The sequence below is a fragment of the Oryx dammah genome, unplaced genomic scaffold (genome assembly GCF_014754425.2).
Source record: "Oryx dammah isolate SB20612 unplaced genomic scaffold, SCBI_Odam_1.1 HiC_scaffold_8, whole genome shotgun sequence".
Taxonomy (NCBI): Eukaryota; Metazoa; Chordata; class Mammalia; order Artiodactyla; family Bovidae; genus Oryx; species Oryx dammah.
Window position 1 is genome coordinate 33,891,686 of NW_024070192.1, and position 16,613 is coordinate 33,908,298.

General features: G+C 51.5%; 1 protein-coding gene across 1 annotated transcript in view; it reads left to right on the plus strand.

Moving 5' to 3' along the window:
- The window catches only part of PIK3R6 (phosphoinositide-3-kinase regulatory subunit 6), a 47,626-nt gene that overhangs the window by 12,473 nt on the left and 18,540 nt on the right, over positions 1–16,613 (plus strand). Inside the window, exons 3-8 of the mRNA XM_040243379.1 lie at positions 7,007–7,090; positions 7,659–7,750; positions 8,449–8,517; positions 9,221–9,353; positions 9,494–9,563; positions 10,629–10,812. Of these exons, the coding sequence (XP_040099313.1) occupies positions 7,007–7,090; positions 7,659–7,750; positions 8,449–8,517; positions 9,221–9,353; positions 9,494–9,563; positions 10,629–10,812 (632 nt within the window). The remainder of the gene's footprint in view (positions 1–7,006; positions 7,091–7,658; positions 7,751–8,448; positions 8,518–9,220; positions 9,354–9,493; positions 9,564–10,628; positions 10,813–16,613) is intronic.

Consider the following 16,613-nt stretch of genomic DNA (forward strand, 5'->3'; position numbering starts at 1 on the left):
TGACCCTGGGAGCTTCATTCTGTGTTGCATCATGTGGGATCCTTCCTTGCGGCCCGCAAGCTCTGGATCTTGTGTGCTTAGTTGTCCCACAGCATGTGGGTTCTTAGTTCCCTGATCAGGGATCGAACCCAGCTCCCTTGCATTGCAAGGCAGATTCTTAATCGCTGAACCACCAGGGAAGTCATGACCTTCATTCTTAATTCAGGGATGACTGTCCTCTGTGAACTCTGAGCATCTTGTCATTTCACTCCTTCCCTTACAGAACAGATATCAGATCTCCAAACTAAGACACTGATTCTCATTAGAATTAGGTTAATTCTGTAATCCTGTACATTCGAGTCTCCTGGGGAGCTATTTTAAAAAATTGGTTATTAGTCCCCACCCTCAGATATCTGATTTTTTTGGTTTGGAGTGGGCTGTGCATTGGCAGTTTTGAAAGCTCTCCAGGTACTTCTAATGTGCAGCCAAGGTTGGGAACTAGCGGAAAAGACACCATCCAAGAGTAGGTTGGGGAGAGATTTGATTGTCTAGGATCGCAGGGTAACAGAGAGCTGGCACTGCCAAGTCCTAGGTCAGCTTTGAATGGCCGGAAATTGAGGAGCAGACCCCAGACTAGGGGGTCCCACTGTGGTCAGGACCCTGTCAGCTTTTCTTCTCCTTTCCTTCCTCCCTATTGTCTCTTTAGCTGTGATAACATCTACGCTGGTTGGAGAGCTGGGAACCGATGTGTATGTGTGTGTGTGGTTTGTCTCTCCACCTTCTTTTCTTTTTTCTTTTTTTAATTTTTCGGCCATACTGCATGGTACTCGGGATCTTAGTTCCCCAACCAAGGGTCGACCAAGGGTCATGCCCCCTGCAGTGGAAGCATGGATTCTTAACCACTGCACCACCAGGGAGATCCTATGGGAAGTTTTTTTCAGGCAACTTCATCAGGGGTGTTTATTTGTGCATTCAAGCCCCAGGCACACATAAGTAGACACATGCCCATGGTTTCACCTGGGTACACCCTCTTCTCTTTCCCCAGTGAAGAGGTGAATGGTTGCACATAAGATGACAGCTTTAAAGGAAGAGCAATTGGCAAACAGAAAGCTCTGCTCTAGCAGCTCTGTGACCTTGCAAAAATCACCTCTCCCCTTCGAGCCTCATTTCCTCATCTGTGAAATGGGAAGAGAGTCAGCTCCAGGGCCCCTCTGGGTCTGACCTTCTGTGGCTGGAGAGGTGACAGAGACAAGGGTCTGTCCCTCTAGATTGCACAAAACAGGGAGAACAGTATTTATTCTGCCAAACTCACAGGGCTCTGCCCAAAACCCAATGAACTCAACACACCAGAGAACACTTTGTATGTCCCTGAGTCAGAGAACAGTAGCTGCTATAACAAATGACCCCAGTGTCCGTGGATCAACACAACAAATGTTTATTTCTCACTCAGGTGGCTCCTCAATACAGGCTACAGTCTTTCAGGGACTGAGATTTCTTTCCTCTTAGGGACCATCATCATTTCTTCCAAGCTCATGGAGGACAGGGTAGAGGGTTTTATGGCCACACCTGAAAATGCCACATACCACTTCCACCGCATGCCATTGGCCAGAACTCAGTCACATGGCCCCCACTGAGCCACCACAAGGGAGTCTGGGAAATGTAGTCTTCTCATCTAGCCATGACAAAAATCAAACTGGTTTAACATGTACCATTGTCTTGCTACACCTACACAAGACTTTCTACGTGTCTACTCTCAAGTGCTAGTTAAATGTTAGGGATGAGTAGTTATCTGGATACCTGATAGTTATATCCTGCTGCTGAGTGGAGTGGAGGATAAGGAATGTTGTTTATTTAGTGGCTGTCCTGGATCAAGAATGATGTCAGAGGGAGTCCCGTGGTGGTCCAGTGGTTAAGACTCTGTGCTTCCAATGCAGAGATTCAGGGGACATGGGTTCAATCCCTGACTGGGGGACTAAGATCCCATATACTGTGTGGTAGGGCCAAAAAAAGAGAAAGAATGACAACTCTGAGATATTTGAAGCATGAGAAATACTTTCGTGGGCTTAATCAAATCCAGTCCAGCTTCCAGCTCTAGTTTTCCGAGGTCAGGACAGATTCCTGTGTCATTCACTGGGGGCACCACCCCCAGCTCTTTGGTATCCTGTGAGAAGCCCAGAGGTCACAAAGTCTGGATGATGGAAACATCTGTAGGTCTTCAGTCCATGGTGCCTGCAGCCCCCAGAACACTCTGGTCAGGCTTGTGTGATCCATGAGACGAGGGGCTCCTCTGGGGACATTCCTGCGCCCTGGCCAAGGTGGCCTAGGAGACCACACCACACACCAGGGGCACTCAGGTGCACAGAGTTTGGTGCTTAGCTCCCCCATCTGAGATCTCTGCCACCACCCATCAACTTTGTCCCAGCCAGCCCTGGTTTTCCTCCTTCCTGGGGTCCCCACAACACTTGTATCCTCACAATCTTGGAGAATCTGACCTCCTACCCTCAAATTGCCACTTTCTCTCTCTCTTTTTTTTAAATTGGAGGATAATTGCTTTACAGTATTGTGTTACTTTCTTCTGTACAGCATGAATCAGATGTAAGTATACATAACATCCCCCTTGCTCTTAAGTCTCCCCCACACCGCCCCCCCATCCCACCCCTCTAGGTCATCACAGAGTACCAAGTTGAGCTCCCTGCGTTATACAGTAGATTCTCACTAGCTATCTGTTTTTAAACACGGTAGTGTATAATTCAAAAAGACACAGGTACCCCAGTGTTCATGGCAGCACTATTTACAATAGCCAGGACAGGGAAGCAACCTAGATGTCCATCAACAGATTAATGGATACAGCAGATGTGGCACATATATACAGTAGAATATTACTCAGCCATTAAAAGGAATGAAATTGGGTTATTTGTAGTGAGTGATGTGGATGAACCTAGTAGAGTCTGTCATATGGAGTGAAGTAAGTCAGAAAGAGAAAACAAGTATCATATATTAACACATATATATGGGATCTAGAAGAATGGTACTGATGAACCTGTTGGCAGGGCCGGACTAGAGACACAAATGTAGAGAGTGGACTTGTGGGCACAGCGGGGGAAGGAGAGGATGGGTCGAATTGAGAGAGTAGCATTGACATCTATATGCCAGTCTTCTTTTTAACAAAAAGCAGCAGCCTTCAACCAGCGTGAATGTCTCAATCAGACAGCCAGGGGTCTCAAGGTCAAGGGGCCGAGGAAAGGATGTAAGTAAGGGAAACAAGGAGAGTGACCGCTCTGAAGCCCTGGAGGAGCCATGCCCTGTCTCAGGAGAGCAGCTGCTCCCCAGCCCCTGTCACTGGCACCTGGGAGAAGAATGCATGCCCAGTGTTGACAGACTTTCCAGAGATGCCAGGAATTTGAGCTTTTATGCAAAATCTCCTCATTTGTGAATGTTGGCAGCTAGTTCAATTTTTTTTCCCCAAAGACACTCTGCAAGCCCAAACAAGACATGTCTGCAAACCAGATGTGGACCAAAGCCTGAGTTTGTTCCGGCTGCCCAGACTTTCGAAAACAGGATTTATTTAGGGGTTTTCTCCCCGGGCTATTGGCAGAGTTTTTTTTTTTTTTTAACTTCTCTATTTTTCTGAAACATAAAAACATAACTCCCTGTGCAAAACAGTAGGGGAACCTAGGGCTCCAAAGACAAAGGTTTGGCTACCCTTTTAATAAGTGAGGAAAACACAGTTATTAATATCACAGTTTTAAGTCTTTTGTGTGGTCCATGTTGGGGTGGCGGGGAAAAGGAAGAAAGAAGAGACAGAACGTAGCATATTTTTTAAATAACACACCCTGTGCTCAGTCGCTTCAGTCATGTCTGATTCTTTGGGACCCCTCCCCCCAACACACCGGCCCCAACCCATGGACTGTAGCCCACCAGGCTCCTTGGAATTTCCCAGGCAAGAATACTGGCGTGGATTGCCATTACCTTCTCCAGGGGATTGTCCGGACCCAGGGATCAAGCCATGGTCTCTTGCATTGCAGGCAGATCCTTTACCACTGAGCCACCGTGGGAAGCTTAACTCATCCTGCATTAACACATTCATCTTCATGCCATGTGAAACTAGGTAGATGGAAGGATGGCTTGGGACAAGCCTTCTTGCCAGGCAAAATAATTTCCTTCCCAGTTTGGGGAGATGCTGCACTGCCCAGCAGAGTGGCCGTGTGGGCTAATGTGGACTGGAACACCTGCCCACTTCCTGCTCGGAGCCCAAAGGAGACTCAGACCTGGACCTGCCTTGGGCAGGGGGGTGAGTGAGAGGCCGGAGGAAAGTGAGAGTATCAGGGATGCTGGGCGACCCCAGACTTGCAAGGGTCCACGCAAGAGTCATGGAAAAGTGGGTCCATGACTGTGACAGCATGGGGTGCCTTGACCTAAACAAACTCTGACTCCTGGGCTGCAACCTGCTGGGTTTTTAGATTTGTCCTCTCTATCTACCCTGCTGGCTCAGATGGCAAAGAGCCCGCCATCAATGCGGGAGACCTGGGTTTGATCCCTCGGTCAGGAAGATCCCCTGAAGCAGGGCATGGCTATCCACTCCAGTATGCTTGCCCGGAGAATTCCACAGACAGAGGAGCCTGGTGGGCTACATACAGTCCATGAGGTCTCCAAGAGTCGGACACAACTGAGCACCTAACACTTTCACGTTCTCACCTTCGTCCTGATACTGCTGCTGCTGCTAAGTTGTTTCAGTCGTGTCTGACTCTGTACGACACCATAGATGGCAGCCCACCAGGCTCCCCCATCCCTGGGATTCTCCAGGCAAGAACATTGGAGTGGGTTGCCATTTCCTTCTCCAATGCATGAAAGTGAAAAGTGAAACTGAAGTCGCTCAGTCATGTCCAGCTCTTAGCGACCCCACGAACTTCAGCCAACCAGGCTCCTCCGTCCCTGGGATTTTCCAAGCAAGAGTACTGGAGTGGGTCTCCAGTGCCTTCTCCATGCCTTCGTCCTACCTACTTTCAAAGGAACCCGAGAAGAATTAAAATATATGTTTGTAAAGCAGGAGCACCCCAAAAGGAGCAAAGGAAAGAAATCGCCATCTCTTGAGATGAGCAGGGTTTTGAGGCAGGGCCTCCATGTGGCTGTAAGTTTCCTGACAGCTCAGGCAAAAGCGGAACCTTTTGGGGTGTGTGGTTTGTACTGGCAACCAGAGACTGCACGGGGAATTGATGGTACAGGGAGTGTCTGCCGTGCTTCCTGTGTTGGTCCTGATCCTCCAAAAAGCAGACGGAGGAGACAAGATTGGACATGCAAGGCTTCATGTGGGGAAACACCTGTGGGATAGAAAACAGACAGGGAGCCGGTGAGGGCTGGAGGAGCGAGCGCTCAGACTGTGGGGCAAGCCCAACACTGAAAGAAGGAGAAAGGAAGGAAGGGCTGGGTGGAAATGTGCTAGACTGACCACGGGCTGAGGAACCCCTGAACAAGTCAACCGTCCACAAAGGTTCCTGAGGACGAGCTGGCTTTAGAATCCCTGCTGCTGTCCGTATTGGCTGGAAAGCGATGGATTTCACAGCCCGACAGCCCCAAGCTCCTGGATCCCTTAAACTCCTTGTAGCGGGAGATGAGTTAGGTGCATTTTCACAGCTACCATGCTTTCCAAATGTCAGTTACCATCTCCAGAGTTTTGCCATGTCAGCACGCTGCTGTTAAAGGAAAAAAAAATTATCTTGACATTTGTTAAAATTCTAACGGGGGCTTCCCTAGTGGCTCAGTGGTAAAGAATCCACCTGCCAGTGCAGGAGACCGGGGTTCAATTTCTGGTCCAGGAAGATCCCATGTGCCAAGGAGCAACCATGCCTGAGTGTCACAACTACTGAGCCTGTGCTCTGGAGCCCTTGAGTCCGCGGCTCCCGCGCCTGCATGCTGCAAGTACTGAAGCCGCACACCCTAGAGGCCGTGCTCTGCAACCAGAGAGTAGCCCCCTGGTCGCCACAACTGGAGAAAAGCCCACAGCAACAAGGAAGGCCCAGCACAGCCAAAAATAAATAAATAAGTAAAATTATATATGTATTAAAAAAAACCCTAAGGAAGACTTTATTCAAGATGATTGCAATAGAGGAGGGGCATGAGGCTCAGCTCTAAATAAGGCAAAGACGTAAGGGGGTTTGCAGTCAACAAACAGAGGGAGAGGTCGGTAAGTGGAAAACTACTAAGAACCTCAGGGCCGGGGGTTTCTCGACAGACGGTCCTAACAGGACTCTTGCTGGAGGCAGGTTGAGGAGTTACCCATCAAAGGTGGGGAATAGAGAACTTGATCATCGAGCCGGGGCTTCTCGAATGACTGGCAGCAGGATTCATTCTAAAACTGGGCTGGGAGGCCAGGGACAGGACAGGGGCTGTGCTGAGAGCCTAGTGGAGAAAAAGGCTTCGAGGATCCCGAATTTGGTCAGGAAGAGAGTCTTTGTCACCTCCTGCCATTTAGCTCATGTATTTCTTTAAGTTGACTTTAAATTTTAGCTTCTTCACTCTAGTCGAGGAACTAGTTACATAGTTTTTCTATATATTAAAATCAGTGCAGAATTACTCAGATTTGGGGATCACCTGTATACCACTGAAAACTGTCTCATGGGACTTCCCTGGCAGTCCAGTGGTTAAGGCTCTGTGCTTCCACTGCAGGGGACAGGGTTTGATCCCTGGTAAGGGAACTAAGATCCCACATGGCTCATGGTGCCACCAGAAAGAAACAAATGGGACTGTCCCACATATCTCTGGCAGTATATATACCTCGCCCTGAGATACTCTGGTTGTACAAAGAACACAAACATTCTGATCAAAAGGCTGTTTTCCAGCCCTGGCCAGGATGCAGGCTGCCAGCTCTAAGTTGATTGCTTCTGGGCTCCTTCTGAGGCTTGAAGAAGAGGCTAAAGACATTCTCAGGGAAAGAGGAGGTGGGAGGGAGGGTAAGGCTGGGGCAGCTGAGCCTCAGAGCTCCCAGCCTAAAAGCCTCCCCGCCCCCACCCTCTCCACGCCCCCACCCCAGATGTGGAGCTGGATCTCCAGCGGAGCGTGCAGGCTGTGCTCCGAGAGCTCAGCGCCCAGGCCCCCGCCCTGCAGAGCAACCGAGGTGAGAACCAGCCGTCCTCCGTGCACTCTGTTGGCTTCCCTACTACCCCGTCACCGCCCCAGCCAGCTCTGCCCATGCCTTCTCAGGAAAGTGCCCCGACCCGGAGCTCACAGGATGAGGGAGGCTTTCAGCCAAGACCCCATCCTGCTGGAAGTCCTTGGGGCCTGAAAAACCCAGATGCCTTCTCTGCTAGCTGGCTCGCCCTCCCAGAGACCGTGGCAGAGCCCATCGTGGGTCTGCCATCCTCTTTCTTAACCACATTCTCCAACTCCCCTTGCAAATAAGATTCCCCTGGCACTGCAGGCCCCAAGGACTCCCCAGCACGTGGCTGAGCTCCAGAAGCCACGTGCACACACCTGTCCCCACTAGCATCCCACCTCTGTCCTTTCTGCCCTGGGAATTCACTGCCCACTGGGGTGAAGATCAGAGCTCCCCCATGTGTGAGAAGCCTACCCATGGGCTTGGAGCCTGGCACCCAAGGCAGTGGGGGGCAGGATCAGACTTGGGGTTCTGGGGCTCCAAGTCTCAGGGTCCTGCTCAGCACTGTGCCCACCCTCTCCTGGCCCAGGCATGTGGAGGTGGTCCCTGCACAAGAAGGTTGAGCGGGATCCTGGAAAGAGCCCGGTGCTGGTCCGCATCCTGCTCAGAGAGCTGGAGAAGGTGGGTTCTCACTCAGAGAGTTGGGGAAGGTGCGTTCTTGCTCAGAGAAGGTGGGTGGGTTCTCACTCGGAGAGCTGAAGAAGGTAGGTTTTCGGGCTTCCAGGAGGGGATGAGAGGAAGAAGGGCCATGTCTGCCCATCAGCCCCATGTTCCCCGCACTCTGGTCTTTTGGTTTCTACCATATTTCTCCCTCTCCTGTACTTTCCTGTGAGCAATAGTATTCGCACATTGATTCCATTGTTTGACCTGAGTTAACATCTTTCAGAAAGAATCTCTAGAACACCACCATACATGGAAAACCCATGTCACTCGACAGAAACAAAAAGCTCCCACCAACATAAATGTATGACTACTAAGAATTGTCAAAGTTATAATCATCCTTCTCACCACCCAGTGCTCTAGACCTGGGAAAGCTGCACTCACAGGGTCCTCCAGGCTGGGGACTCACCTGTCCTTTGCTGCCAGCTGCTGCCCCTCCCCCATGGAGGTCCCTGTTCCCCTCCCCCCACACCTGGGCTCCTGCACCCGTGCGCCCTCCCCACCCCCACTGCTCTTCTTCTGCCAGGGCAGGCTCTGGCCCCTTTTCCACACCCCTTGGCCTGGTGGGACACTGCCTCCACCCCATCTCCCACTGGGATGAAGCAAGTCCCCCCAGCCTCTGGCCCCCTCCATGCCCTGTGCTCTCTCCTGTCTTCCAGGCAGAAAGTGAGGACGCCCGCCACATCATCATCCCCTTGCTGCACACTCTAATGTACGTGCTCACTAAGGTGAGCTGGGCTGAGGGTCTGGGTGGTCGTGGTGACCCCGCAAGTGACTAGGCTGGACACCCAGGAGACACCGGGTCTCTGCCTGGCAAGCCTGGAAGAACTGCTGCCTGCCCCTACCTGGCTTCCTCCCTTAGCCCTGTCCTTGCCCTGGGACATGAAGAGATGAAACTGGGGAGGTGGGGGGCAGGGGGTAAAGGTGCAACCCCAACAGAGCAGAAGGGTTGGGAGGAGAGTTGATTTGCTGGAGGAACAGGATGGGGATGAATTTCCACCTTGATAAATGTGAATGGAGTGTCTTGCATGAGTGCATACTAAGTCGCTTCAGTCGTGTCTGACTCTTTGCAACCCTATGGACTGTAGCCCCCAGGCTCCTCTGTCCATGGGATTCTCCAGGCAAGATACCTGCGTGGATTGTCATGCCCTCCTCCAGGGGATCTTCCCAGCCCAAGGACTGAATCCATGTCCTTTACACCTCCTGCATTGGCAGGCGGATTCTGTATCACTAGCGCCACCTGGGAAACCTGAATGGGGTGTCAAGAGGGGAGGAGTCTTAGAGATGATGGGAGAAGAAGCTAAAGGTGTAGACTTGGGAGGGAAGTGTGAGCCCAGGTCTCTGGCTCTTCTCCCATCCCATCAGCCCACCCCAGCCAGGGCCCTTTGTGACCCAGGGTTCTTGGCACCCTGACCCCTCCCTCTCACCCAGGCCACAGGCATCACAGAGGAGCTCCACCGGAGAACATACGCCTTTTGCATGAGGTTGCTGACCCTGCCCGCCCCCTACTGCACGATCGCCCTGGACTGTGCCATCAGGCTGAAAACGGAGACGGCCGTCCCAGGTGAGCACTCCCAGCTCCACCTGAGATCTCGCCTTCCTCTCAGGATTCCAGGCAGCTCGAAAGCTCCAGCAGCTTCTGGGAAAGTGGGGAACAGGGGCCAGAGACTCAGGGACTGGTTGGCTGAAGCAGTTGCTCTGCAGGGACGCTGTACCAGAGGCTGGTCATTGCCGAGCAGAACCTGACAAGCGAGCTGTACCCCTACCGGGAGAGGTGAGTGGCCCCGGCCAGCGTGCTGCCGCCGGGAGGGTGAGCCGGGAGGCTGGACGGAGAGGAGCCCCAGCAGAGCTTCTCATTTGTCCAGCCATGGGGGATGTCCTCCAGGGGGGAAGGGACGTCGTCCTCCAGGGGGAATGGGATGTGTCCTTCCCTGGAAGTCCCGGAGAGCAGTCAGGTCTTTCTTCTTGGCCTGGATTCAGAGCTCCCGCATTTTCACCTGCAGAACGTGGATGTGAGCCCTGGGCCATGCTGCGGTTCTGTGGCTCTGCCTCCAGCCTGCCCTTGGCTATGATGTAGCATCAGGCAGCGGGGGGTTGGCTCCAGGATTTAAGTAGTTCAGGCCACAGTCACACCATGACGTCTGGGCTGTGAGTGTAGCCCCTTTTGATAAGATTGAGGACACATCCTTGCTCGTGCTGGAGAGAGGAGCTGATGGGATTGGGGGTGGGGCAGGGGGTGCAGAGCCTCCTCCCCGCAGGTACCTCTGCTGACCTGGTACTGAAAGGGGCAGCCTGAGGCTCAGTGTTCATGGAAGTGCAGGGAGTGGAAGGGACCCAGAGGACGTGGCATCAGAGAGCCTGGGTGACAGTTGGGTACGGAGGAGAGGGTGGGAGGATTGAGTACGGAGGAAAGGGTGGGTGAGACTGGTTTTCCGGTATGATGAAGGCGATGAGAGATGGGGCTCACTTAAGGTTTGGAGTTCCAGTTTCAGTGAGAAGGATATACGGTCCCTCCTGGAGGATAGCGGGGTCACTGGGGCACAACGCTGAGGCGGAGAGCGACATTTCAGTTGGAGTTTCCCTAGACAGGAGACTAGAGGTCCTCAGAGCGACGAGGTGCCCCCCAAAAGGACTGTGCCTGCTGTTCTTTGCCACAGTCCCCACCGCTCCCTAGTGTTATCCACCCCTCCCCCCACAGACTTTTGAACTCGAAGCTCCTGTTTTTGGAGGAAGTAAATAACTTGGGGGGAGTCTGCAAGGCTCTGAGGGTGCCCCTCCAGTGGCCCTCCTCCCCACGGTCATCCTCATCAGCCCCCGGCCCCCCCACCTCTGCCCTCAGAGTGTTCCTCTTCGTGGATCCTGAGCTGGTGTCTCCCTCCGTGTGCAGTGCCCTGCTGCTGGAGATCGAGGCGGCCCAGCGGCAGCAGACGCCGGAGGCCTGCATGCGTCACGTGGTCTCCCACGCCCTGCAGGCAGCGCTGGGGGCGGCCTGCCACGCAGGCGCGCTGCAAAGGAAGCTGCTGGTAAGGTCACTGCCCTGCTCACCCATATTCGTTCTCCTCTCTCCATACCAACTTTCACCCCTTAAGCCAAACATAAATACACATTCACTAAGGAAAATTGCGGAGAAAAATGCAGATGAGCCGAGAAAGAAAATAAAAATCACTCGCACCCTTCTACTCAGTCATGTTAGCAATTAACATTCGGTATATTTCATGAATAATACCGATGCTGGCCATCATAAAAACCACTGTTTTTTTGTTTTCAAAAAATATTTATTTATTTATTTGGCTGCATTGGATCTCAGCTGCAGCACACAGGATCTTTTAGTTGGGGCATGTGGGATCTAGTTCCCTGACCAGGGATGGAACCCAGGCTCCCTGCTTTGGGAGCAAAAGAGCCTTAGCCACTGGCCCACCAAGGGAATCCCAGAACCAGTTTTTTGAATGTCTCTTGGGTTCCAGGTACCATGTTAGACATTTTACATGTATCACCTTAAAATACCACTGCACCGTGAAATGGGTGTACTTATCAAAACAAAGGCACAGAGAAGCCGATCACCTACCTGCGGTGACCCAGATAAGAAGTGGCTATGCCTGGATGTGAACCCAGGTCTATCTGACTTCAAGCCTGTGTTTAGTTGCCGTCCAGCCCCACCCCTCCCCCATCCTTTTTAACACTGAAATATGCCATATGGAAATATTTTCCTTGGAAAGCTATGCTTCTAACAGGGCCAAGAATTCTCTCTCGTGAACATGCTGTCATCCCTTTAACTAGTTTAACTAGTCCCTTGTTCCTCTTGTGGGCATTTGGTTTGTTTCCTAGCTTTCCTTTCTGACTCTGCCTCTCTGATAGCTCAGTTGGTAAAGAATCCGCCTGCAATGCAGGAGACCTCAGTTCGATTCCTGGGTCGGGAAGATCCCCTGGAGGAGAGACAGGCTACCCACTCCAGTATTCTTGGGCTTCCCTTGTGGCTCAGTTGGTAAAGAATCCACCTGCAATGGGGGAGACCAGGGTTCAATCCCTGGGTTGGGAAGATGCCCTGGAGAAGGGAAAGGCTACCCACTCCAGTATTCTGGCCTGGAGACCTCCATGGAGTCACAAAGAGTCCGACACGACTGAGCCACTTTAGTTTCACTTTTCACTAGCTTTTCTCTCTGACTCAGCCTCAGCCCCTATCCACAGCCAAGACCGCAGCAGATAGAGGTTCTCTGGGCGGGGTGGCCCCAGGTGCTGGATTTCTTGGGCAGGGGAGGGTGCCAGAAGGGCCAATCGGAGTCTGCACGGGGTGGGGCAAGGTGCCGGCCCTGGGGAAGGTGGATTGGCGGGTGGCTCTGTGGTGCGGTGCTGCGGCTGCAGGAGGAGCTGGCTCCAAAAGAGGGGTTGCCTCTTCTGGAGGGATCCACGATCCTCTGCTTGTCCTGCCCCAGGAAGTGGGTGTCTGTTCTTTCTTTGCCAGTCAAAACACACTGGAGGCATTACTCTTCCTCCTCTTGTATTCCATTCTCCGTATCCTGAGCCCTACATCTTGGATCCTTCCTTTGATGCGTGTCTTTTGTGTACCCCTGTTCAGTTCAGTCACTCAGTCATGTCTGACTCTTTGCAAATCCATGGACTGCAGCACACCAGGCCTCCCTGTCCATCACCAACTCCCAGAGCTTGCTCAAACTCATGTCCATCGAGTCGGTGATGCCATCCAATCATCTCATCCTCTGTTGTCCCCTTTTCCTCCTGCCTTCAGTCTTTCCCAGTATCAGAGTCTGTTCCAAGGAGTCAGTTCTTCACATCAGGTAGCCAAAGTATTGGAGTTTCAGCTTCAACATCAGTCCTTCCAGTGAATAATCAGTGTTGATTTGCTTCCGGACTGACTGGTTTGATCTCCTTGCAGTCCAAGAGACTCTCAAGAGTCTTCTCCAATACCATAGTTCAAAAGTATCCATTCTCCAGCACTCAGCTTTCTTTATGGTTCAACTCTTACATCCATACATGATTACTGGAAAAAACCATAGCTTTGACTAGACAGACCTTTGTTGGTAAAGTAATGTCTGTGCTTTTTAGTATGCTGTCTCAGTTGGTCATAGCTTTTCTTCCAAGGAGCAAGTGTCTTTTAATGTAGTAGCTGCAGTCACCATCTGCAGTGATTTTCGAGCCCCCCTAAAATAAAGTCTGTCACTGTTTCCAGTTTCCCCATCTATTTTCCATGAAGTAGTGGGACCAGATGCCATGATCTTAGTTTTCTGACTGTTGAGTTTTAAGCCAACTTTTTCACTCTCCTCTTTCATTTTCATCAAGAGGCTCTTTAGTTCTTCTTCACATTCTGCCATAAGGGTGGTGTCATCTGCATATCTGAGGTTATTTAATTTATATTTCTCCTGGCAAACTTGATTCCAGCTTGTGCTTCATCCAGCTTGGCATTTCTCATGATGTATTCTGTATATAAGTTAAATAAGCAGGGTGACAATACACAGCCTTGACTTACTCCTTTTCCTATTTGGAACCAGTCTGTTGTTCCATGCCGGGTTCTAACTGTTGCTTCTTGACCTGCATACAGATTTCTCAGGAGGCAGGTCAGGTGGTCTGGTATTCCCATCTCTTTCAGAATTTTCCACAGTTTGTTGTGATCCACACAGTCAAAGGCTTTAGCATAGTCAATGAAAGACAAGTATATGTTTTTCTGGAACTCTCTTTCTTTTTCTATGATCCAATGGATGTTGGCAATTTGATCTCTGGTTCCTCTGCCTTTTCCAAATCCAGCTTGAACATCTGGAAGTTCTTGGTTTGCATACTGTTGAAACCTGGCTTGGAGAATTTTGAGCAATACTACACTAGCATGTGAGATGAGTTCAGTTGTGCGGTTGTTTGAACATTCTTTGGCATTGCCTTTCTTTGGGATTGGAATGAAAACGGATCTTTGCCAGTCCTGTGGCCACTGCTGAGTTTTCCAAATTTGCTGGCATATTGAGTGTAGCACTTTCACAGCATCACCTTTTAGGATTTGAAATAAACCTTAAACTGTGTCAATTGTTTTCTGTCATACCTTTTCTCTAGAAGCACCATCCACCCCATTCCTTTGTGCTTGCCCACCTGCTTGGACCCACTGAGGGTTCTCGACTCACTCCTCCCACCTCACCATCCCGGACGTCTCTCTTTCCATAACAGTCCTTTTAGGGGTTCAGTGCACACAGCCACATGATGGAGGAATGCCCCCCCAACTTGTACCTAAGCCCCAGATTTATTTATTTAGCTGTGCTGGATTTTAGTTGTGGCATATGGGATCTACTTCCCTGGCCAGAGATTGAACCCGGACCCCCTGCTTTGGGAGCAGGGAATCTTAGCCATGAGACCACCAGGAAAGCCTCCCCAGGCTGGTTTTAGCACAGACACCTCAGGCCCCTCCTGTGGGCTGCTGTCCTCTCTCCCTGCACTCTGCCGTGGCTCTCGGGGAGAAGGAAGGGGAACTCTGACCAGCCTTCCTGACCAGAGCTCGTGGGCTGACCCGGCGCCCCCGTGCGGCCACCTGCGGCTCTGCAGATGGTTTCTGGCCACCAAACAGGCTGTGGTCAAGTCGCCATTTTGACACAACAATGTCAGCTACGTCAGTGTTGCAGGAAGCGGGATCCCTTCCAGGGTCCAAGAGTGGACTCTTGTCCAACGCTGGGAAATGAGTAGTCCAAGGAGACACACATGCTTACCAAGCAAGAGACTACTGGGAAGGCGCCAGGTGGAGAGCAGTAGCGTAAGGGAACGCAGGAGGACTGCTCTGCCATGTGGCTCGCAGTCTCAGGTTTTGTGGTGAGGGGGTTAGCTTCGGGATTGCCTCTGGCCAGTCAGCTTGCTTGGCCCATGGTCTGACTCGGGTCCTTCCTGGTGGCACACGCATCTCTCAGCCAAGATGGACCCCAGTGCAAAGGATTCTGGGAGGCTGGTTGTCTCCATCCTGTTGTGGCCTCTCCTGAATTCTCCCCGTTAGTGTTATTGGGACCTCCTGCTGTGAGACCACTTAGGCGAGCACTTCTCATCCTGCCCGGCCAAGGCGGGTTGTGTTAACCAATGGTTCCCTAACATAGGAACATTGGCTTTTGTTTCTCAGTGGTACAGGCAATAGAGCATCTCAGGCCTCACTCCATCCCTGAATCAGATGCGCCTGGGGTTCAGGAATAATTGGCTTAGCAGTGAGGCTGGGCAGAGTTTGAGGGCATCGGGATGAGGAAGGATTGGGAGGTGGCCGGTCAAGAATGGAGTGGGGTTCGGAGCTGGAATTAAAGGGTGCCTGCACTATTTTGCTACAGGAAAAAAAAAAATGCTGAAAATGAAAGCTGTATTTTTTTAAGCACAGTCAGCCTGTTATGCCCTCTCCGTCACTTTATCTGAGTGTCCATTTTAGGGAATAGAGAGTGGTGGGAGGGGCCAAAGAAGTGCCAGGAGAGACATAGGGACTGCACCATCTATCTGAAGTTAGAGACCCTGAGAAACTTGGAGTTAAGGGGTCCTGAAGGGCCCCTGGCACCCCCCGCCCATTCTGGGTGCACCCAGACAGAGGCCTGGCCTGGGGTGGCCCACTCCCTGAGACCCCAGCCTCCTTACCTGGAATTCTGCTCCTGGGGAAGCTGTAGGGATCCCATGTCCAGTCATACCTGCCGGCTGGAGGACAAGTAGGGCCTGGGAGAGGTGGCCCAGCCAACCACGGTCTGGTGGCTAGGCCATATCTGGCCAGCAGACCACATCCTGTCTGCGGAGGGCCTGCTCCAACCCTCAGGTAGGGAGTGGGGGAAGTAGACTGGCCTCCCCGCGTGTCCACAGAATCAGCTGACAAGGCCTCGAGGCTTGAAGGTCAGCTTGGGACGACTGTCTCTCCGCCACACTGCACCGTGTTCTGCCTGCTGGAGACGGGTGTCCAGGTGGGGCTGCCCCGCGGCAGGTATCCACAAGGCTCGGTCCTTCACTTCCTTTAAGCCTTTACTCAGAAGTCACCGTTCACTGAGGCTCCTCTGGTCACACTATCTAAAACTTCAGCCCCTCCCCCACATTTCGCATCCACTCCCTGTTTTATTCTCTTTTCATTACTGTTATTTATGATACTGTACATTTCACTAATCTTGTTTATTATTTCCCCTCCCCCACTCATGCACACATACAAAGAGATGCACTATAATATAAGCTGGGCTTCCCACGTGGCTCAGATGGTAAAGAATAAGCCTGCAATGCAGGAGACCCAGGTTCAATCCCTGGGTTGAGAGGATCCCCTAGAAAAGGAAATGGCAGCCCACTGCAGTCTGGCCTGGAAAATTCCATAGACAGAGGAGCCTGGCAGGCTACACAGTCCATGGGGTAACAAAGAGTTGGACACAACCGAGAGACTAACACTTTCGCTATAAGCTTTCACTTTCAATATAAGCTAGATGGAGACAAGAATTTTTAAAATATTTGTTTGGCTGTACTGGGTCTTAGTTGCCACAGATGGGATCTAGTTCTCTGACCAGGGATTTTGAGAGCTGTTTTGAGAGCTTGGAGTCTTAGCCACTGGACCACCAGGCAAGTCCCCAAGACAGGAATTTTTATCTGTTTTATTTACTGCTGTACCCTGGAACTTAGAACAGTGCCTGGCACCTAGGGGGTACTTGGTAAATATTTAATTAAATTCACTTATAATCAATTTGTAAGATGAAGCAACAAGATGAGATGGTCCCCAGGGTCCCTTCCAGCTCTGATTCCTTGTCCCTGTCATCACTTGTGTTCATTCAGTTGATCATCCAGCAGGTGTTTACTGGAAGCCTCAATAGTCAGAATGACCCTCTCTCCCTGAGCCCAGGAAGTTAAGACTTTG